The sequence below is a fragment of the Equus caballus genome, chromosome 25 (assembly GCF_041296265.1).
Source record: "Equus caballus isolate H_3958 breed thoroughbred chromosome 25, TB-T2T, whole genome shotgun sequence".
Lineage (NCBI taxonomy): Eukaryota > Metazoa > Chordata > Mammalia > Perissodactyla > Equidae > Equus > Equus caballus.
In genome coordinates, this window is record NC_091708.1 from 14,793,139 (window position 1) to 14,816,273 (window position 23,135).

Consider the following 23,135-nt stretch of genomic DNA (forward strand, 5'->3'; position numbering starts at 1 on the left):
TGTTTAGTGACTCCCAGATGATGAGTGATGAGCTCATAGCATGTGTGTTGGGCCATCTTTCAGGGATATGTATTGAAATGTGAAAAAGCTTTCTGAGACATATCAAACCTTTGCTTGGTACTCATTTTTTTATATTAACATAGGAATGAATAACACAACAGAAGAAATCTGGAAAACATCTCTAGGACTTGGAAGTCATGAAATGAAAATTTCAGAATTTGGAGGTAAAGATACTTCTATCCCTTTTTTGAACTAAAAGTCATGACTTGGAAGAGAGAGGATATAGGACCTGAATTACTGAAGAAATGGTGTGGAAAAATTGGGTTGATCTGTCTTAATGATAGGATTAGTGGGGTCAGAATAGTAGGGACCCAAGAAGGATTTAGAATCGGTTGACCTAGTATTGAAACAGAGTAGCAGCAGGAATGGAATTGCTCTGCCAGGCGAGCAGAGCTTGGAATTAGCAAAGGCGGCCCTAAAGATAGGAAGTGGGCATCTGGTAGGATCTGAACCAAGGTCTCTAATACTCAGGTTCACATACTGATTCCACCAAAAGCCTCTCAATGAGTTGATAGGAATGAAAAGGAATAAAATGCTTGGCACTTAATAATTCTCCGTAGACTTTTGTTCCCTTTCTTTCCTCTCTGGGTTTTGTTTATGAATAACAGGTTGCTGCTCTTATCTGGATTAGGGTGCGGGTCAACAACTCAGGACTTCCTCAGCCCTCGCCTCCCAGCTTACCCACCTCCCCGGTGACACCTTGCCCATCTCACAGGGTGGTCACGAAGATTAGAAGAATTAATGTATGTTAAGTGCCTAGAATGGAGCCTGGCTCATAGTAACTGTAGAAATGTTAGTTGCTACTATTATTGTTGTAATTTACTATTATTATTTTCTCCCAAAGTTTAAAGGAAAGGCATATTAATGGAAAAGTATCACGTACCCACCAGAATAGTGTTAGTAAAACACCTAAAATGAGTGGAGACTTGATAAAAATAGCAAGAATTCTTAAAATGACTTTTTAAAGAGGCTTAATTGTTAAGAAGGTGGTATAATGATGACAGAAGCCTGGTAGAAGGTAAATCTATCTTTCTCATCTCTATTACGAATGGTATCAAAACATGAAAACGTGTGAGATCTGGTTAGGAGGCGGGTGATCAGACAGCCCAGGCTGTTTGGGACAGTCTTGATTTACATCTCGTCCTGGTGAAATTGTCACTCCCTCTCACGCTCAAATGTCCTGGTTTGGATGAAAAAAAAAATTATATGGTCACCCTAGATATAAGGGCAATGAAAATAAGTGTGGAGTTACAAAAAAAAAAAAAAAGGCATCTGTGTTTTAAAAGAATTGTTTCTAGGTTCAGATAAAAAAACATCTGAAAGTTAGTGGGAACTCGTAGATGTGATTGTGAAGCACTACCAGGAATCTCTGAGGAACCAGCAAACAGAAGAGGGGTCAGAACACTGAGCTTGGGCAAAACTCTCAAATTTAAGGGGGTGTATTTGGATTCCAGAAGCCACAGACCAAGGAACTTACCTTCTAATCCTAGGAAATTTCTGAAATGGGCTAGGAAACAATATTTTAAGTCAGAAAGCCATGGTCATTATGAAGACATGAAGAATTAGGAATTAAGAAGAACTGGTAAGTCCAAATAGACGCGCTGTTCTCTCCCCCTCACTGTGTGCACAGCCAGGGATGCCCTGCTATTGCCCATCTTGGGCAGTGGTTAGGGCAAGAAAACAATCATAGCATCAAGCTTTCAAGATTGATCTGATTCTACCCAGGAAGTTTACGCACGGCATTAGGAGAGTGGGCATACAGCTTCCTCCATGGCACCCATCCCAATAAGTCAAACACATGAGACACAGCACAGATAGGCAACTACATGGTCATTTACCCGAGTGGTCAAATTGGGAGAGAAGCAGGGCAGCAATACCTAGCAATACTTTGCTGTACGGTAAGATACTAATAGAGAATAACGACAGCCTCTATTAATGTAATTTTCTTGGAAGGGAGGAGCCTGATGTGTTTAGGAAAGTACAGCTCTTTCTGTTCCTAGCCAAGAAGCTACTTCCTATAGGAAGGCTCCCGACACCCAAAGTTATGCACACATCTCTGTGCCCCTGTGGTTAGCTCACAGCATAGCTCCTATAACTTTCTATTATAATCGTCTTTTTACCTGTCTGTTTTGCTCTTTCACTCAACTTTGAGCTCCATGATGCTAGGAGCAGTCTCTTCTTCACTGTTGTATCCATAGCCTGGCAACAGTAGATAATAAATGTTTGCTGGCTGGTAAGCGTATGATGTTTTGTAAACCACACATGGTATTTTGTCAACTCACTATAGTCTGTCCTTCCACAAGGCTGGGTGACTAAGCCAAGGGTCAGGTCTACTGCACAAAAAATGTGCAGTGTTCGTGAGAAACTTACCAGCACCTCTGTAGGACTCTGCATTGCCCAAGAGGGCACTCAAATGTCATTCTGATAGCGTAAGATTTTACACTGTTCCAGACCAAAACTCTTAGGACCCCATAGCCAATTCAGGATATAGGAATAAAGGTGACTAGATATCAGATAATTGGGATTCACGGATGAGCCAGCAGAATGCATTCCAGTTGTGGTGATGCTTTCTTCTTTATTCATTCATTTGTTCACTTATTTATTATGTAATTTGGCTTTTTTCCCCATCAGATTTATTGATCACCTGCAGTGCTCTAGGTTGCTGGGGATACAAAATGTGTACATGGTGATAAGGAAAAGGGACGTATGTACTTCCAACTGTGTATTAGACTCGGTACTCTCAAACTTGTAAATAAAGGGCCGTGGGACCACAGGGATGTAACTGTCCTGGGCGTTGAAGGCTGGATGGAAGGAATTTACTAGCCGAGGGAGAGGACAGCGGCCTTTTAGAGAAGCACTTGCTAAGCTGCACTCTTCCTCTTCCAGGGACCCAAAACCTATCGTCTAAGGGCGAGCCAGCCCCTCCCCAGGGTGCTCTACCAGCGGGCGCTTTGACCCTTCAGCTGAAGGCCAGGAGCGAGTTATCGGCACATGGATTCGTATAGCTTCCCATTCTGATTCAAGTACAGTTAATCTAAAAACTTTAAAATTGGAAAAAACTAGTGACTCTGGTTATCTGGATTCTGAGTAAAATGTTCACAAATATGATATTATTTATGACAAAGTGAATTAGTAAAAAGTCTCAAGTATAGAAATATTTAATAAATATAGTTTTATTACTTGGAAATACATACAAAAATGCCAACACAGCTAAAAAACAGTTGCCAAGCAGAGGTCCTATTCAACCTGTTTTAATGAACACATAAAACAGTTATGATCAGCATAAAACAATGTAAATCCTGAAACAACGTATTGTCCTCAGGGGTCTTTAAATATTGGGCTTAAAAACTGATTACTGTTTTATTCTTTATACCTATTTAAATTCTTTCCCCCAAGCATAGACTAGTAACATTTCAATTTGGTTCAGGAGATGTTTTATTTAGACAAAGAGCTAAAGCTATTTATTATTTTGAAAACTGCAACACTTGTTTGTCCCTTTCCAGCCTTCTGTCACCTTACATTCTCAAAAATTCCCAGTAGTTGCTAACAGAAAGCATTTGCAACTTCCAGCAGCTTCTGGGATACGAAAGTTTGGGCCTAAGAGCCCTGAAATTATTTAAGGTGGCAAGATGTTTTTTACTTCTCCTTTCTGTGATTTTATGTCATTTTATTTTTGTCCAGCCAGACTGTTTCTCCTTGTCAGAGGAAAAATGGAGTTATTCTGCTTCTCCTGTTAATCCATTACACTCCTTTATCCATTCTTCTTTTTGCCCTCAGGTTTTTTTTTTTTAATGCCTTCTTGGCAACCTTAGCATTTTCTGCAAATTTAAACTCATTTTGAGCTTTAACATTTCGAGCACTTTGATATTTCTGTCCTCTTTTTGGCCTTTATTATGCCAGTTTTTCCTTCTTTTGTACATGATCTTTGACAACTTCAGCAGGGCTCTCTATTAGATGCTTTAGATGCCTGGTCTTTATCTTCCTCTCCAAGTTCATTTAACCTATAAAAATCTGTTCAGAATTTCATCTAAAGAAAGCTTTCCTCCTTTTATGGTCCCCCTCACTACTGGAACAATTTTGGAGAAACTGGCAAAGGCAGCAGGCTCACAAGCAGAAGGGCCTGCTTCTAGCTTTGGTTTTGTGACTCAGCTGTGCTCTTCAGTTTAGTGGTGCATCCTTTCTCTTCACAGCTGAGCCTGAGGCCCAGAGTAGACTGGATAAAACGAGCAGACTTCTGCCTGTACTCTTCTCTGATTCGTGGTTCAGAGGGAAGAAGTCTAAATTGCAAGTTCTAGATTCCTGAAAGTTCTCTCTATATATCCAGCTGGTGACAAATCCCTATGGCATCGATGTCTTTGCCATCTCTTGTATCTACTCCATCTCTGCTGTCACTGTCTTAGTTCTGGCCATTCTCTCTCCTCTGCTGGACTCATTTTATCATACTTAGACCTGCTGCCACAGTATTCTTTCTCAAAATTAAATATGAACATACTTTCTTGCTTTAAATCTGTTGCTGGATCTCTGCTGCCTGTGAGAGATAGCGCATACCCCTTAGTTTGTGAGATCCCTGCGTAATCAGCTCCTGTTTCTTTCTCCAACTTCCTGCCTTGTTCTCCTAGCCGCAGGCCTCCCTTTCTCCCCCATACACTATCCCTATGGCAAGAACTTATTTTCTTTAACCCATTTTGCTGTTTTACATGTGAGCTTGTTAATGACTTTTTATAAAATTGGGCACCAAGCCCTGATGAGTGCTGAGTCCTTCAGGGAGTACAAAAATTACCTTAGGTCACTTTGCAGCTCACTCATTTAACAAACATTAGATGATGACTACTAAAAGTCCAGAAATGCTAGACACTGGAGATATAGACATAAAATTCAGTATCCTTGCCTTCAATGGCTTCCACAATCTAGAGCAGTCAATGACAGGGCAGGGCTACAGCCAAAGTCCCAAAATGCATGAGTGCTAAATAATGCAGCCTCAAATCCTCTCCCCTTTTTAACAGCCACTCAATTATCTTAGATCACATTGATCATGTGTTTCTTAAGGCCTTTTTCGTAATAACCACTCTCAAGCCAGCTCTGCAACCAAATACTTGAGTGTTATCTTTTGTTTATTATTTTTTAAAGCCAATTACAGGGTTACAGATTTATTCCAGTTCATTGCATGTGCTGCGTTTGGTTTTGTGTGCTAGCTTGTTGAATGTCTGTGAATTTTCATTCTGACTCCCTCAGGTTTGCTCCATCCTCTGACCTGAAGACTGCAACTCTGACTTCAGAGTTATTAAAAGCATGAAGAGAAGGAACTAAGGCCCAGCCTTTAGGAAGCTCTGTCCTACTTTTCTAGTTCATCTGGTAAAATATATTAAACATGCCCCTTATCACCTTATTAACAACATTTATTATTGTGAATGAAATGATGGATAAGTCATGCATAACTAAGAAATCTAGGGTGCTTTTTAAAAATAACAATCATTAAATATTATAAATATTCACTTTATTTTAAAAGAATTAGAAGATGTTACATATATTACATACTACATATAATGGCACAGGTCAGCCTTTTAAGCTTAAAAATAATCTTTCCCCAAACTGGGATTGACTTAGACTCCAAGTATAAAATGACTCTTGGCCGATAGCACCAACCCAGGCCCAGAGGAAAGCCAGTTTCGAACCTGTCTGTCCACTGGCGCTGGGCTTCCTGATATGACACCGAGGGGCCTCTCCCTCTGGTTTTGCTCCCCGGCGCTCCTGAGGCCTGGCACAGGGACCCATGGGACTGTGCACCGCAGGCCGGGGACATCAGGAGGTCTAGAGGTGGGAGGGTCCTCTAACAATTGTACACATGGGAAAAATTAAATGGGTATGTGCCTTACTGTCTTTGTTTTTTATCTATACAACTATAACAAGAGTCTACAAGATAGAAGATTAGAATTACTGAAATACAATTTCTCTGCTGGTTTTTCTCTTTGGAAATTGAAGTGTCATGATAGGAAGAGCCTTAAAAGTCAGTTCAGTACTGGTAACCTGCTCCACTAGTATCTCCCTCTCCCAGATTTAGGTATAATTTGAAGTTTTAAATGCCATCCATATGCCACTTTGTTAGACAAACACATAGAAATTTAATAACACTTTTCATTTTTTTTTCTTAAATCATAAGGACAATCCTGCCAAATGTTCTGGCTTATGGCTCTCCTCCTCTTCATAGTATGTTTAAGTTACACATTAAGAATCCAAAAAGTACCACTATGGGATTTTCATAAGAATATCCGACCAGTCAGTAAAACACAGTACACAGTGTGAAAATTTTAATTTATTCCCCTCCCAAGTATCCAGAATATATACCCCCTTAGCTTTGAGAAATGTGATAATGAAAATACCAACAGGATTGATCATACGTAAAGAAAAGAAAGACAAGCACATCCTACATGGGAAACGTCCCTAAGCCCTCCCTAACCTAGGAGTGCAGGTCAGTGGTGTGTTTCTGGCAATGTCACCTTTCAATTGATTTATAAAAACTTTACAGGACAGATTTAAAGCAAAGGTAGGCCTCTGATTTTTATTTTTTTAACCCTAGCAGATTTTTAAAAAGAGGCTATATTAAATGACAATGCATTTTGAGTCAGGGGGAGAAAAAAAATTAAAAACCCAAAACTTCTTTCAGTTTATTCAAAATAAAAATACACATAGAATTATGAAAATATAGGTTTACTATTTCCACCACGTAAGTTGATGCTGCTGTTTGAAAGGCTTGCAAATTGTTTTTCAAGTTTTTAAAGCTCATCTCGATCCCTCAATAAAGTATACCTATATTCGCTGGGCGCTAGCTTCTGGAAGGAGCTCTCAGGTGGGCTGCTTGCTACATCTTGGACTTGCTACAAAAGAAAGAATAAAACATTTTCATATCAATAGAATTTATGGAGTTAAAGTATTTCAGTAAGAGTATTAGATGAATGGTAGTTGCCCTATAATTATTTAATTAATAATCAATAAAACATAGCTACTGTGTGCCAAAGACAAGAGTTCAGTTTGAAATCTTGCTTTCCCCATTTCACACGCCCTTGTTCAGATTCTCAGGGGCAGCGCTGCCACAGAGCCATTAGCTGTGGACCTGTGGACAATTCCTGAGGTATGGTGGAAGGAAACAAAATGCCTGACTCCTGGGTGCTTTCCTAGAATATTCTGTAGAGGCAGCACGACCCTAAACTGGCCCAAACCTTTCCCCCTTACAAATGACCGCTAAGGGGATTAAAGGCACCCACTCTGTAGATGGAGCTGTTATTTAGCAATTACCTGGATGCCAGAAATTGTCAAAACTTAGTTGACATAAGGAGGAAAACAAACACTTCAATACTACAAGACAATTTCGGTAGGATTTTACTTGTGCATCAATAGTAGACAGAAATAACACAGCGGAACTGTAAGAGTGACTTCCAAGAACTCTAAAGAAGAGGCAGTGGAGTCTGTCCTCTCTCTCCACACCATGAACTCCCCAAAAGCAAATGACTGTCATTGCTTCCATCTCCCCTATAGTTAGCACAGGCACAGAGGGCGTGTGTTCAAGGCCCCTCATCACGGCACACTCCCATCGCCATGGGAAGCACTGCGTCTGTGAACATCCCCTTTGACTTTGTCATGTTCCCCTCCCCCAATATACTAATTTATTTTTTGTTGAGATATATGTTTGGTTTAATTAAGCTGAAATTACATTACTATAAAACGTGTTTGGTGCCTACTATGTATTAGCATGCAAAGATGAATAAATGAAATACGAGGACTTCAGAGGCCAACGAGAAGTTGAAACAAATCAGGATAACGTGATCAGAGTAAGCTACATCTCTTCCTAATCTTATAAAATACTAAACAGATCTACTTTTCTGGGGAAAATAATCACCTTTGGGTTATTGCCAACCAACAGTTTGCCTGCTTCTATAGTTGCTTAAATATCAAAGAAAAATCTGACCCCAGATTTCAAGGAAAAAGCATCCCATCAGATTCCTAAAGGGAACCCTTGACTCTGAACATAATTTGACTCTTAAAGAAAAATTCATTTAATTTTTATTTGTCTTTTATATGTGGAGGTTCTTTGGGAGGAACAGTGGATCGAAGTTCTGGGGCATATGAAATAAGAGGGTTTGGGTATGTATCATCTTCCCTCTCAGTAAAGTGGGAAAAGACATGATACAAATGGATAATGCGTCAAAATGCAAATTTAGGGGTGTTTAACAAAGCAGAAACAACAGAAATTACTTGTAACAGAAGTTACACGGTAGAAACAGTAAAATTCTCAGGTTAAAAAAATATATGCAAACACAAAATTTTGATATAATTGCCAAGCATTCTAAATCTCAAATGGAAAAAAGCTGCATTAACCATAAGTTTTGAGCGTGATGGATACTGTACTGGTGAGGGCTTGAGGATGGTTCCGCAGGAATACCAAACTCAGTCTCCCAGCAACAGAGGAAGGCGTGAACAATTAATGGAATCCACTGATTTCTTCACTGATCTACCTGCTTCTAATTCCTACCTCCTACTATTTGAAGCCAACTGTATTTAACCCTTTTATAGCCATATTCTACAGAGAACATACTCAGACCACCTTAGTTTATGGTCAAGAAACTATATTGTAACATTCTTGCAACTTTTCTGAGGGTCTAACATTTTAAAAATTAATTTTAAAAGGAACATAATTTGTATATTATCTAGAGTCTGTTCAGAATTTCTTTACAAAAACTCAAAAGCCTATGCAGGAGGTTTAGATCCTCTTCAGGACTAAGTGAAAAAGAAGAAAACAGTTCCCACTAGGTAACATGAGTCCTACCTGTCCTGGGGCTGTGTCGGTTGGGTCGGGACCATGGTGGAACTCTCTGTGCAGTTTTCCAGAATGTAAGTCAAATACAAACTGCTTGAGTTTTCCAGGAATTCTAAAACCAAAGTCAAGTAAGAATTTAGTTAAACTGTTAAAATGCACTTACCTCTATTTTACCAACTTCACAACATTAAAAAAATTTTTTTAAATTTTACCTATAATCCCACTATCCTACCATAACTATTACAGGCCAAGTAGAGTATATGTCAAACATTTTTAGGTAATCATAATATCTAGATACTCAGTTTTGTGTTCCAGTTCTTTCCTTTTTTTGGTGAGGAAGATGGGCCCTGAGCTAACATCTGTGGCAATCCTCCTCTATTTTGTATGTGGGACGCCGCCACAGTATGGCTTGATGAGTGGTGTGTAGGTCTGTGCCTGGCATCTGAACCTGCGAACCCTGGGCCACCGAAGCAGAGCCTGCAAACTTAACCACTGCGCCACTGGGCCAGCCCCTGGTGTTCTAATTCTTGTTTCAGAGAGATTTTTCTATGCTTATCATTTTAACAGATGAATTAGAGTCTGTTAAGATGCTGTCCTAAAACTTACTTAACCATCCCTTATTGGGCATTTATTTATTTTCCTTAATATATGTAACTAAAAAACTTTTATGTTCTGCAAAATCACACTAAAAATAAGAGGGCTCAAGGGAAAAACAGTGTTAGGGGCTAACCACTTAAAACTCTGTAGCTTTGTAAGCAGAGTACTACGAAGAGCCTAGAACAGGAACACCCGCACCTTCAGCCTCCAGCAGCACCTGAGCCCTGCGGCAGCCACGTGGCGCACGGCAGCCTTAACCAGGAGCTTGTACAGTCCTCTTAGAGATGCAGGTCCTTGCCGGCATTCACTGCCAGTAGAACCCGTTTTATCAAAATCATCTAACCAGGGTGTAGTTTATTCACGTTTTTTTCTTAATTAAACACAGAGGGAAATTTCTTCATAACTCCTTCAACCACACAGGCAGCTTCACTGGACAGCTGAACACTGTGAAAAGCAAAGCACTTCTTAAGGCCATGAAACTGGCCTTTTTTGTTGGAGGTCTTCAGACGCCACTAAGGCATCTCTTTAATGATGAAAAAGCTTTCTTTGATGGCTTCAAAACATTCTGAGGAAAATAACTATGAACCAACACAACTCACTTTGTGTTGCCATCATTCCCCTGGTGAGCAATCCTGGTGTGGGCCACTCTGCCATCCAGAGACACGCCCTGGGACGAGCAGACCATTATAAAGCCAAACAGATGTCTATACCAGCCCGCTTTCTTTGTAATTACTTCCTTGACTTATATCCGATCAAGTAAGAGCACTGGGTTAAAGAAAAAGAACTTCTGACAAAGTGTGGGCCAATTATACCTGTCAAACATCAGTCAGTTTTTGCTGTTACTTGTCTACCTGTTGGTTCTTTGAAGTCTTGCCAGCATGTTTGTCTTTTTTATTGAAATTCGTTTCACTAACTTGATGAGTAAAAGACACCTGCATTTTAATTTCCATTTCTTCAGAAATTAAGCATTTTTTCCATTGTTTCTTTTAATTTATATTTCTGCTCATATGAATTGTCTGTCTGCCCCTGAGATCTTGGTATTTTTTAATTCATTATTTATTTTAAATAGAAACTTCGTTTTTCATATCTGTTACAAGAATTAAAATGCAGGTCCACCAACGCTTTAATTCCTTCAGTAGAACTGACTGACTTTTAAGTCATTACTTTTTGGTAGCAGAGAATAGCTACCTTGTGTTAATATTACAGTTTCTTTGTCTTTTTATCCTCTCCTGAGGCCCTACAAGTGCTGCTGCTTCCCTTCAATAAACTCCCACTGAGCTACGCCAGCCACTAACTTCACTGTAAACCCATTCTGGCTCCCCACCAGCTCCAATGCAGCGGAGAGCAGCAGGTGCCAAATGCACAGTTTACAAATACAAATGACTGTCAGGTAGCCGTATCGACAGAGGGCCTCGGAAAGGTTCTCTGGGGCTGAAGAAATTGCACACGCACCAGAGATAAACACTGAGAGGAGATCAATTTAAATTTAATCTGACATCATCTACTGTCACCACAGCAAAGTGCTAAAATACATCCATTCAATTCAAAGACGCAGACACAGTCTATGATGTTTAAGATACAGCCCGTTAGATGATTATTTTATAAAGTCCAAAGATGATCACAACCAATACAGTGTGAATTGCTTCTGCTAGTCAAGAAATACCTTCTATTTAAATCATAGATGTAACAAATACAGAGAGAACACTCAAAACAGATCTTTCGCTTACTTGATTTTTTCCCCTTGTCAACAGATGAGGAGAGAGAAAGAACTGTGAGCAAAAGGCAAAGACAGGGAGACAGGACGAATGTGAATTACCGTGGTAGGAAAGCAGACCACGGAAGGGCTCTTACCCGGCTTGTGGCCAGAAACTAGCCATCATTATTAAGTAACGATCAGTGAATCAACAAGAGATTGTCAAGAAAACAGACAACATGGTTATCTGCTAAAAAGGAAAATAAATGGACCTTGTCATGATACATTCAATTATATTTTCACACTTTAGGGCACAGTTTTTCTAATTAGAACACCTCAGTGTTTCCCACCCTCCAAACACTTTTTTGTTTATTATCTCTATTTGTAGGTGATGCAAAATTTAGACACAATGAAATACACAAATGTTAAGTGTATCATTAAACAAGCTTTGACAAATGCATATAAGGTGAGAAGTATTTTCATTATTCTTAAAAATTTACATATAGTAGCATTCACGTTTTTTTGGTGAGGAAGATTGGCTCTGAGCTAATATCTGTTGCCAATCTTCCTCTTTTTACTTGAGGAAGATTGTCACTGAGCTAACATCTGTGCCAGTCTTCCTCTATTTTGTATGTAGGATGCCACCACAACATGGCTTGATTAGCGGTGTGTAGGTCCGTGCCTGGGATCTGAACCCAAGAACCCCAGGCTGCCGAAGTGGAGTGCACAGACTTAAACACTGCACCACCAGGCCGGCCCCTACACTGATTGGTTTTTGAATGTTAAACCAGCCTTGCCCACTTGGTTGCAATATATTGTTCTTTTTTTATATATTGCTGGATTCAACTTCCTAATATCATTCACTACTTTTTAACTCAACTTTTTAACTCAATTATTTGTACAATAATGTAGTACAAACTCCAGGTATCACAGTGTTAAAAAAACACTGTATTTTGCCATTTAAGTTAGTTAACCTCTTTGAGCTTGAGCTTTCTGATCTGTAAAATGAGAACTGCTTTATTTAACTTAATTGTATTTTTTTATAGTCTAACAGACTTCGATTTGCATCTGAAGATATTATTGCCTATAATAATCATATATAAGTGCCTTAGAATAGCACTTACCATGTATCAGACACTGTTCTAAGAGCTAGAGATACGCACATTCATTTAACAACAACCCTATGAAGTGGACACCATTATTATTCCCATTTTACAGATGAGGAAACCGAAGCACAGAGGTGGTAACAAGTTGCCCAGGTGATGTAACTAGCAGCTAACAGAATGGGATTCAAATCCAAGCAGTCTGGATCACGAGTCTGAGCACCTAAAAACCAGACTCTTGGCGTTAAAATGGACCTTAACGGTGACTGATTTAAAATTTTCTTCTACCTATTCCTCCAAGTTCTTTCTCATTCTTTCCGGTTCCTGGTTTGCTCCCTCCAAGCTCAAGGAGGCAGGCTAACTGTCACAGCAGATGACAAAACTGCTAAATTAGTGAGATACCTGCCCCCCCAGCTTTAGTTTTGCCCTGCCTCTCTCATCTCCTCACCACCACCACCCCTACCCTCAGCCTGCCACCAATGCCACAGCTGGCCAGCCGCAGCCCACTGTCCCAGACTGAGCCGTTTAAGGAATTCTGATCATCATTTTCAGTGACTTGGTGATCTGGGAGAAATGCCCTAGAGCCCAGAGTTGGGGACCTCAGCACTACAGGAGGCAGGCCCATTTTCCTAGGAGTGACTGAAGCCTGTCCTGCTGCTCTTCCTGTCACTGGGTCCTGGGGGCAGCTGTCTAAGGACTCTGTGGGTAAGGGTAGGGTACTTGCTGGCCACGATGCTTAGAAGGTGAATTTTTCCGGAAGCGCTTCAGCAGTCTCAGACCACACCATCATTTATCCTCTTCTCGGGGCTGCTGAACATCTAGACCTGCCTTTCGATGCTCTTAGGTTCCGAAATTGCCCCCCATTCTTCTCCTGTCTGTCCGTAAAATCTACTCCATTATGCACGGCAAGACACCAATCTCATCAAACTACAGGAAAAAACTACGCATTCCTAGATCTGATGTCGTTTCAGGTCCTAATCAGCAGCCTCTTCAGACATCTCACGCTCACACGCACACCGCTGTTTGTGTTCTGAAAGTCTCACTGCTTTGGCATTACGGTTCTGAGCTGGGGATTCGGGGGTTCAGGACACTCTGGCGTGAATCCTTGCCCCGCCACTACTCAGCGGTGTGGCCTTCCTGGGCCTGTTACCTCCCTACACCTCAGCTTCTCTGAGATACGGAAGAGGCACATAGAATACCCACCCCCACGCCGCCCTCTGGCATTGGAGGAGACTGTGCACCATAAATCTCTCTCTCTCCTGACCACAACCATACTTCCTCTAGTTGACCCCAGAAATGCTGAGTTACTAAGTAAAAGTAAAAGTAATTATAGTAATTTATGGAAACTGCTTATCATTTAAGCCTTAATTACCATGCAGCACAATAACAATTACGCAAGCCATTAAATGTGTCAGATTCACTCTGCTGTATGTTTTATTTGATTTTTAACACTAACATCTATTCACATAGGCTCAGTTTGTAGCTCACACAGCATGTGCCTCCTTACAATTAAAAAAATATTAGCGAGAACAGTGCCTAGAAGGGGGAATCAGGCACCTAAGGGAGAAATTAAAGAAGTAATTTGTTTCAAAGAGCTTCAAATATAGTCCCTTCTCTTATCTCCCTCCCTACCCACAGGACTAAACATGCACCGGATGGGAGAGGACCATTTCTCATTTCCAGATTTCTTTGGGGAATCTTACTGGCTGTTTTCTTTTCGCAGCAGGGCATAAGCACCATGCTGCCAGCCGGTAGATGAGCTTTTCTTGCTCCAGTGCCCATCTCTTGGCCCAGCTGACTAAGAGGAGGGGGCCTCGGTCATGTGATAAAGAATATGACCACTTGTGCAATTAGAAGTGCTGAAGCATTTTAAATCTGACTTCAGAAGTAGAGGAGAAACCTTCAAGACAGCCAGGGGGGAATTCCCCACAGGTTTCCTTGGTGTGTAACACAACATACCTAGGAATAAAGCCAAAGTTGGGGATAGTCTGGTGGCTGATCAGTAAACCTTACCTGAGTCAGCATTCTGGTGACTTCTACCAATTGGAGACTTTATAATTAGGGCAGTACGTTTCCAGTGAAAGGGAAGAGGTCAATAAACAACCTGAGATTTATCCACTACTAGAGGTGGTCAAATGTACTTCCTGATAAGACTTCTCATCAACGACCCAGGAGGCAGGTAGCAGTTTAATGCCAAGCCCAGTCACTCCGCCTGGCAGCTCCCGCAGCGAGCCCAGCCACTAGAACAACTACCCTCCCTCCTAAAAAGCTCGCTCCTTTAGCGTGGGTTTGCGGCGTGAGGAATCAGGCCTGTGAAGAAGTGAGAGGAAGAGGACACCCAACCAGCTCAGACCTCTCTGTTTAGCCCACGGTCAATGCTCCCATGCTCGCTAAGGGGGCTACAGGAGTACTGACGTTAAAGAAATGCCGGGCTGTCAGGGAGACCTGGATCCTTAACGTAGATTTCTGGGTACAACTCGTCCTCCTTTCGAAATCCAGCACAGCCCCGCCCTCTCAATTATCCCTCCCCTCCTCACTCTCAGCCGATGATCTTGCTTCCTGAGGCAGAGCGGACGGAACACAAGGACCAGACAGGACCCTCAGCAGCTTCTGCTGCTGTCGCTAACACCGCAGCCCACAAACAACTCCAGGGAACTCTGCACCTGGCTTCCCCCCTCTCACTGAAGAGGAAGAGGCACTGCCTCTCCTCTGCTCCTCACGCCCTCGATGCCTTTCACGGCTGTGCTCCATCAATTAGCCCCAGCTGCCTGTCTCTTCAGGAACGCCTCAGCCCATGGGATTCTGTCCCCCAAGCAGTTAATCATGTTCAGTTCCTTGTCCCTAAGGGAGGAGGAAGGGGACCAAAGCTACAACTTGACTTCATCCTGTCTCTCTGGAGCTCTCCCTCTGTTTTTCTTTCCCTTTAGAGGCTAGCTTCTTGCAAGAATTTTCTATCAAGTCTTCATTTCCTCACCAGGCACTCTTCAATTCATTGCAATACAGCCTTTTTTGGTCAAATCTAACAGATGCTTCATCCTTAGGTTCTGGTTGAGCCTTCCTGTTAAAAGTGCCCCTCCCTCAAGTACCGTATTACTCTTTTCTGGTTTTTCTTTCACTTTTTTGATTCCTCCTCCTCTTTAGTCTTTCGCACATGTTCCTTCTGTCCCCCCTTAAATGTTGGTATTTATCCGAGTTCCATTCTCACCCCTGTTCTAGGTCATCGCATCTGTTTCAATCACTTCAGCTACAGCCTCATGTGTTCAAGACCCAGCCCTTATCTCACTGTCGCATCCCAGAGCCACGTAAACTCCCTGCTGGACACGCTTCTCCTTCGTGGCGCACGGGCACCTCAAATTCAGTATGCCGAGAAAGGGAACTCATTTTCTTTACCAGAAGGCTGCTCCTGCACTGAGTCGCCGGCTCTGTTAATGGTGTCACAGCCCAGTCAGCTGTCCACGTCAGATTCCCGGCCCTCACTGCTGTCCTTCCCCTCCCCCATTTACTAAGAGACCATCTACTCCACCCACAAAGCATCTCGAGATTCCTGCTTCTCTCTAGCTGTGGTGCTACTGCCAGAATTCAGCGAATTCATTCCTTCAAGGGTCGTCTACTGGTTATCTATCATCAGCTCTTGCCTGCGTTACTGAACAGTCTCCTAGATTCTATTTGGACCCCTTCTAATCTATTCTCCACTTTGCAACGAGCGTGATCTTTAAAAACCAATCCCCTGATTAAAACTCTTCATTGGCTCTTCATACTTTCTAGGATAATGTGTAAAACCTCCTCAACACAGCATATAAGGGCTTGCGTGAGCTAGCTTTTGCTTACTCTCTTGACCTTATCCCTCAGCACTCCCCCCTCCTGTCCACTTGTGTTCAGCCAACAGTCTCTGTACTTGTTTCTGCCAATGTCCCCTTTCTCCAAGCCTAGTGTCCTTCTCACCTCCACGAGAAACTTCTAGACAACTTTAGGACCTACCTTAGGCATCAACATCTCCAGAAACCTTGGATCAGCTACCTCTCTGCTGAACTCTGCCAGAGCACTTATCACGTCATAAGACACAATGCCTGTTACCTTGTTGTCTCCGCTCTCTACTTGGTTGTGAGTTCTTAGTAAACTTCAAACCATTGGTTTATATCGCTTGGTTTATATTATACAGTGACTGTCATACAGAAGATCTGGGTAAATATTTCATGAGTTAATAGGCTGAATGGTATTCTTTTGAGTGTAGGTAAAGTAAAAACAGCTAACGTTCATTAGTACTTTATAACACAGGCACCATCTCTCATTAATCTTCTTACAATCCCCTTAGGTAGGTCGTACTGTCAACCGTATTTTAAGTGTAAAGAAACAAGAACAGAGACGTTAAGTGACCTGCCCAAGGCAGGACTCAAATCGAGGCCTCCTATATGTTAGGACTGAGAATCTTCTATCAAACAACCACATCTCTATTGAAATATTTAAAAGTGACTGAGGTAATTCATTCTGCAATAAGACTTCAAATGATCCTATAAGTTGCAATTTAATCTTTGGACATAAAAAAGGGTACTTAAATGAATTTTAAAAAGGTCTAATATGAATTAATACCTGTATTGCTTAAAATTTTCATATATGAAGAAATGTCCATTTTTAACCATTGTATTTAACATCTTAGATGATAAAAAATTAATTATCTGTGGTAGTTATAGAGTTTATATTTTTATTAATACTGTGAACAGCTGAGAGTGGAATCAGAAGGCTTATCTGCTCTTGGGAAGGCTCATGGCTGTACGCCCTTAGAAATGCCTGGCCACAGCCATCTTCCAGCTCTTAAATAATGTACCACTAATGTTCTTGTTAGACAGTCACAAATAAGCAGCAATGTCACCAATTTCCTTTAACCTGACCTAGGATTATAATCTACTTTCCTTGACCTGCTGACAAAGACCAAACTCAATTCAGAACTAATTTCTCATAGGCCAAAAATTTTCTTTCAGAGATGAATTCCCAAGCATTAGGATCATCTACTGCTGGAATTTCTATAGGGATATATCATAATGCCCATAGTCACTTACACCATACTCTAGAGTGAAAAAAAAATTATAACATCCAAATAACAAAGTATTACTGTTCCAACATAGAATTATTTAAATATTCAAATAATTGTTTTAAGCTCATCTTTGAGACACATATCAGTAATTAAAAATCCCAAATGAGGGGCTGGCCCCGTGGCCGAGTGGTTAAGTCCGCGCGCTCCACCGCAGGCGACCCAGTGTTTCGTTGGTTCGAGTCCTGGGCGCGGACATGGCACTGCTCATCAAAACCACGCTGAGGCGGCGTCCCACATGCCGCAACTAGAAGGACCCACAACTAAGAATATACAACTATGTACCGGGGGGCTTTGGGAAGAAAAAGGAAAAAATAAAATCTTTAAAAAAAAAAAAAAAATCCCAAATGAATACTTACAATACATCCCTGAAGTCTCCAAACACATACATGTGCCTAAAGCTGTCAATCGCGATCACTGGGCAGTCTGCTGGAGTTTTCTGGATGTGCAGAAGAGGATGTCTAAATTTGTCACAGTCAGCATGTAAGAAGTTTATTGTACCTTTAAAAGAACCAGAATTTGGAGAGGTAGATGAGAATTTTCTTGATTGTGTTCTCATAAGATAGCAAGTTCATACAAACTGACATACTAAAAGAAACCAACGTGCTTTAGAGTGATAGAGATCACAAAAACTAAAACCTAAACATTACACTTAAAAAGGTCGGCTTTTAGTTCTTAGGGCAGGGAGTATGATTTCCTTAGAAATTACATGAACTCAGCCTGAGTGCAAATGCTGTCGTGAATTCCCTTTTCCTTTTGTAGGCGAGCATCTGCTCTGCAGACTGCCCACCTGCGGGGAGCAGCTCCTGACGCTGACAGATGGGCTCTTCTCACGGGACCCTCTTCATGGCACCAAGGATTCCCTTCCAGTCCCTACTGGGTGATTTCTCATCTAATTCAACCCCCAAAATATTTACTAAGTGACTAACATGGGCATGGCTCCGTACAATGCCTTCAGTTTATTTTGTCTGGTTTTCTTCTCTAACCGCAGAGCGAGAGCTGGTGATATCTCGAATTCCTTTCTGATACTTCGGAGAAGTCCACAGAGAACTAGTCAACTTTCCTTCATTTAGAATTAAATGTGAATCAGACTGTGTAAATCCTCTCAACAATATCTTTGGGACTACCTGTTAGACAGGGGCCAGACAAGTATCAAGGTGCTCAAAGTGCCTAAAATTAACACTGACCCCATGACCCTACTTTTCACGCCGTTTGATTTTAGGGATTATTTGATTTGAGGGAGCTAAAACAGTCACAGTTTTTTTTAAAAGCCACTGCTTCATAGTATCTCCCTACTAACGCCTCCCACCCCTGTGTTTACATGTGATTTCCAGGGCTGAGTAGAGTTGAAATAACTCAATACATTTTTAACCCAAATATGTTTATGTCAGTATGAATGTAATGGGGGAGGAAAAAAGGGAGAAAGAAGCAAAGAGAAAGAAAGGATGAAAATAAACACCTTAATCCGTCTACCTTTTTCACTTATTAATTGTCGGGCTACTTCATTCTGAAATATTTCTAAACTTTCTGTATCTTCTTTCATGTGGAAGAGTATGAGAAAAGGCAGTCCTTCTTCTGTCAATTCCTGTAGAGAGAAGTAGTCAATGACAATTATCAGGCCTCTCCATTCAGTTCTAGCTATTTTCTAGGTAGGAACAATTTTGAACCCAACCCACACAACATGCAACAGTTGGGGAAAAAGGTTCAGTGGTGTGGGAGAAGGAACTCATTGCCTCCACCCAGTGCTCAGAGGACCCACATGTCCTCCCACTCTACTGCAGGAACCGATCGGCCTTAAAGTACCCACTAGGCTGGTCTGGTAGCTGGCAGTGGAAGAAGCTATGACCTTTAAAAAATGAGTTAACCAAAGGAGGAACTATGCTGGTTCTTTATCAAGATGTTGATTTTAGGGTAGGGCAAACATGATAAGCATTTTCAGTCTTAAGAGATAACACTGAAAAACTGAATGTACCAGCAATAAATAAATCTAACTGATTTGCAAACTTAGGTTTTTCTAAGGTTTATTGCAAAAACCACTCCACCTTTGTGAGACCTTACCAAAGCTGAGAAATGTTTCATTCAGAGCAAAAGACAAAAACCTCATAACACAGCCAGTTTTCAACCCATACACAATTTATCAACATTATTAATACCTGCCACTATATATATGTATGTTTACATACTCTGTAATATATACATACACAAAAGCACCTAGAAAATTATAAAGTGCATTAAAAATTTGTATTATTGGAGAATAAACAAGAGAAATGTGATGAGTAGACAACAGATTTTAATCATGCATTCTCTCTGACAAATGGTAAGTTCTGACTCATAAGAAAAAGTCCAGAAAGGGCCTCAAAATAAAATTATTTCCGTCAGCTATCCTTTTGCGTGTCTCTCTGTAACTTAGGAACTGCCTCAGCAGAAGGCACAAATGTCCTGTTCCTAAAAAAACTGAAACTGGAAGCTATCTTATAGGATAAGAGTTTTCTTCTGGTTCCTATCTCCATATTTAAGCCTGCTACACTCATATACAGGATAAATTATTAAGCTTTTCATCACGTTTACCTCTTTTTTAATTAAGATATAATTCACATACCACAAAATTCACCATTTTTAAGTGTACAGTTTGGTGCGGTTTATTATATTCACCAGGTTTGCAAACATCAACACTGTCTAATTCCAGAACATTTTCATCACTCCCAAAAGAAACCCCATAGTCATAAGCAGTCACTCCCATCTCTCCTCCTCCAGCCCCGGCATCACACTGATCATTTAGCAAGCTGATTTAAAACTTCTTCCTCCTCACTTTTTACCTCTTGGGCTCACATTTTTTCTCTCCCCCACACGTTAATTGCCACTACGCCCCATGGTTCTCGCTTTGGACTTCTCTGTTCTAGTCTGACAACTTCCACTAGTTCAACAATCTCCTCACCATCTCTAATTGGGCCCTTATCTGTCTCTCCAAGCCCAGCTCCAGGCCAGGATCCTGGTCTCGATTTCAACTTCCTGCTTACTATCTCCATTTCCAAGTCTAATCAACCCCTTCAAAGCTCACCATTAACGCACAGCCCCGCCTCTTACTTCCCTATTTCCATTAGTACTTCTATTTCTCTTGTAGCCCTTTTGTTTCTGGACTGAAATGCCTCTCCTAGAAAGCGGTCCCTGATTCCACCCTATTTCTTCCAAAGGTGGGAATGAATTTTCTCCCCTGAACGTGAGAACACTTTCTCAGCATCCTCACGTGGCAGGGGACACGTCTTTTTGTAACGTTATCTGTACCTGTGTACTACTGAACTGCAAACCCCATAAAGACAGAGAAGCTTATTTCAGGTCTCTTTTGTTCGCAGATTTTTGTACACAATAATGTGCAATCAACCTATGACTGAATAAATGAAGACACGAATGTTGCTGAATAAACACTAATTGGGAAAGAAGATTCAGCAGTCACCTTTTAGAAAATTTAAGAGCTAGGAAGTTAAAAGTAAAAATAAATATAACAAACTACTTTATTAGACTAAACAAAGGTATGGATGAACTAAAAACTATTAGGAGAGAAGTAATAAAGAGATTAGCAGTAGTTGAAAATGTTTATGTCGATTAGTTTACTAAACTAATTTACATACATTAACATAGTAGCTGGTAGTTACGCTGATCGGGCTTCCTGGTTTACCTGTGTCCACATCAACATATTCTTTACCAAGCAGGCATTAAAAGATTCAGGGAGGGATAGCAACATAACCAGATTTAGAGGTTAACAAGTCTTTCTCCACAGGTTAAATGATTTATGGGTAGTTGGTTACAACAGGTAATAAATCTAAAGAGTTATGAAATGTGCCAAAATACTATGGGGGGGGGAGGACACTCCTGTTTAATTGTTTAAGATTTTCCATGTCTGTTCTTTTAAACTCTGTTTTTGAAACTATTCCTGCAAGAACTGCCAAAGCAGGTGAATAACCATGACAAGTTATAAACTCTCTCTGAGCCTCTGAGGACTAAAGGAGCTAATGCAATAAAAACGTAAGTAATTCAGCTGAACATACATACCTGCAACCTACAGAATTGAGAAAAGCAGCAGGATGTTCATTTGACAAACTAAGCAAGTAAGCAAGCCTCACTGGAACACAACCACACTTACTTACGCCTTGTCCACGGCTGCTTTTGTGGCACAGCTGCAAAGGGGAGTAGTTGCAACAGAGACTGTACGAAGTGCAAACTCTAAAATATTTACCATCCGACCCTTTACGGAATTGCCAGCCTCTGGCTAGGTAATGATTATATGGGTGTGTTTACTCTGTGATAATTTCTTGAGTTGTATATTTAAAATCTGAGCTGTACACATACCATTCTTTCAAGTGTATATGCACATAAAAAATTTTTTTAATTGCACTTAAAATGTTTTTTAAAAATTGCATTCTTAGATGGTGGGTTTTAAAAATAAAAGGGTGAAATCAAAGATCCGTTTCGAATCTAGTAAAGAACAGAGAGATGGACCTCACAGACGCAGCCTTTAGACTTCTCCCCAACCTCTCAGCTTTTGTGTTTTGTTGTTGTGAGAGTTGTGAGAGTTCGAATGGGCTTTATTTTAGGCGCCTGGACTCACTGAGGTCAGTGACACGACAACCGATAACTGCTTTCATTATTTATGATGAAAAAGAGAACACAATTTCATTCTTTTAGGATAGACAGGAATCCGAAAAACCTTTTTACGGCATAGGATTATCCACTGTGTGCAATTAACTGTAACTGAAATCTGCAGGGCGTTGCTTCCAAGGACATCCGCTTACCCAGGAACCTGTGGGTATCAGAATCACCTGAGAGGCATTTTCAAACTCATTTTCAAGGCCCTGGTGAAGCGCTGCGGTTGCAGGAAGTGCAACAGAGGGTTCTGGGACAGCAGAGGGGGAGGAGCACCGGCCTGTGCTGCAGGAACAGCTGTGGTGTGGCCATGCTCACTGTGGGGGCTCACAACTGCTACGTCTGCAGGAAAACGGTAAGACGGGTGCAGGCGGCTTGCCCTCTCGGAAATCTGAATTGAAAACACCGCCACACATTAGAAAGCCCATACCTCTCCGTTTTCAAATGTTATTTCCCGGACGAGAGGAACACACTTATCTTGAATCCAATTGTAAGTCCCGTCAAAATTTGTCATAGATCCCAAGTATACCATATCTGGAGCAGACTGCTGTTACAAAAACAAAAACAAAAATTAAACAAATTTAACCTGTGCTAGCAAAATGCACTCTTAAAGCCGTGTATGAGCCCAGAAAATCTCCAGGGATACGAAAGAAACTAAAACATGGAACTGCTGAGAAGGACAGTTGTGGATGGTGAAAAGCTGATAAGTTTATGAGTCTCAGGGACTCATCATCCAGCCTGTGACGTCCAAGCCTTCTACTCTGCCTCGGATTTGGGTCAATTGACTGTCTATCAGCATCTTCATAAACAGCAGGCAGGCATTGTGAAAAGAAGAATTAGCCAAATGAATTAACTGAGCTATCCCGTAGAGTTGAAAATGTCTGATGAAAATGTAGGGACTTTCAGTGAAAAAGCCTTGAAAATTACAAGATGCTCTATAAATCTAAGGTGGCTATCTCTAATATTAATTACCTACAGTATCTGTTTCCACATTCACTCAAAATCAGTACTTACGAAGTGCCTAAAATGATGGTAAAAATAATCGCTAGCATGAACTGAGTGAACTGACCGTGGCCGAGCACTGCTCTAAGCCCCTTAGACGTGCTTGCTCACTCAGTCCTCGAAACATCTCCACGAAGCAGGTACTAT

At 41.1% G+C, this 23,135-nt stretch overlaps 1 protein-coding gene across 8 annotated transcripts in view; it reads right to left on the minus strand.

Annotated features, from left to right (window-relative positions):
* Window positions 1-6,352: 6,352 nt before the first annotated feature.
* ERP44 (endoplasmic reticulum protein 44) overlaps window positions 6,353-23,135 on the minus strand; it is a 76,385-nt gene continuing 59,602 nt past the window's right edge. For 4 of the 8 annotated variants that reach the window (XM_070250823.1, XM_070250824.1, XM_070250826.1 and 1 more), the window contains exons 8-12: window positions 22,417-22,530; window positions 18,822-18,933; window positions 17,708-17,849; window positions 8,879-8,981; window positions 6,353-6,932 (exon numbers count right to left, since the gene is read on the minus strand). In XM_070250823.1, the coding sequence (XP_070106924.1) occupies window positions 6,831-6,932; window positions 8,879-8,981; window positions 17,708-17,849; window positions 18,822-18,933; window positions 22,417-22,530 (573 nt within the window). In that variant the 3' untranslated portion in view covers window positions 6,353-6,830. Of the gene's footprint in view, window positions 6,933-8,878; window positions 8,982-17,707; window positions 17,850-18,821; window positions 18,934-22,416; window positions 22,534-23,135 lie in introns of all 8 variants that reach the window. The other 4 variants (XM_023629753.2, XM_023629752.2, XM_070250825.1 and 1 more) reach the window with 1 other exon arrangement.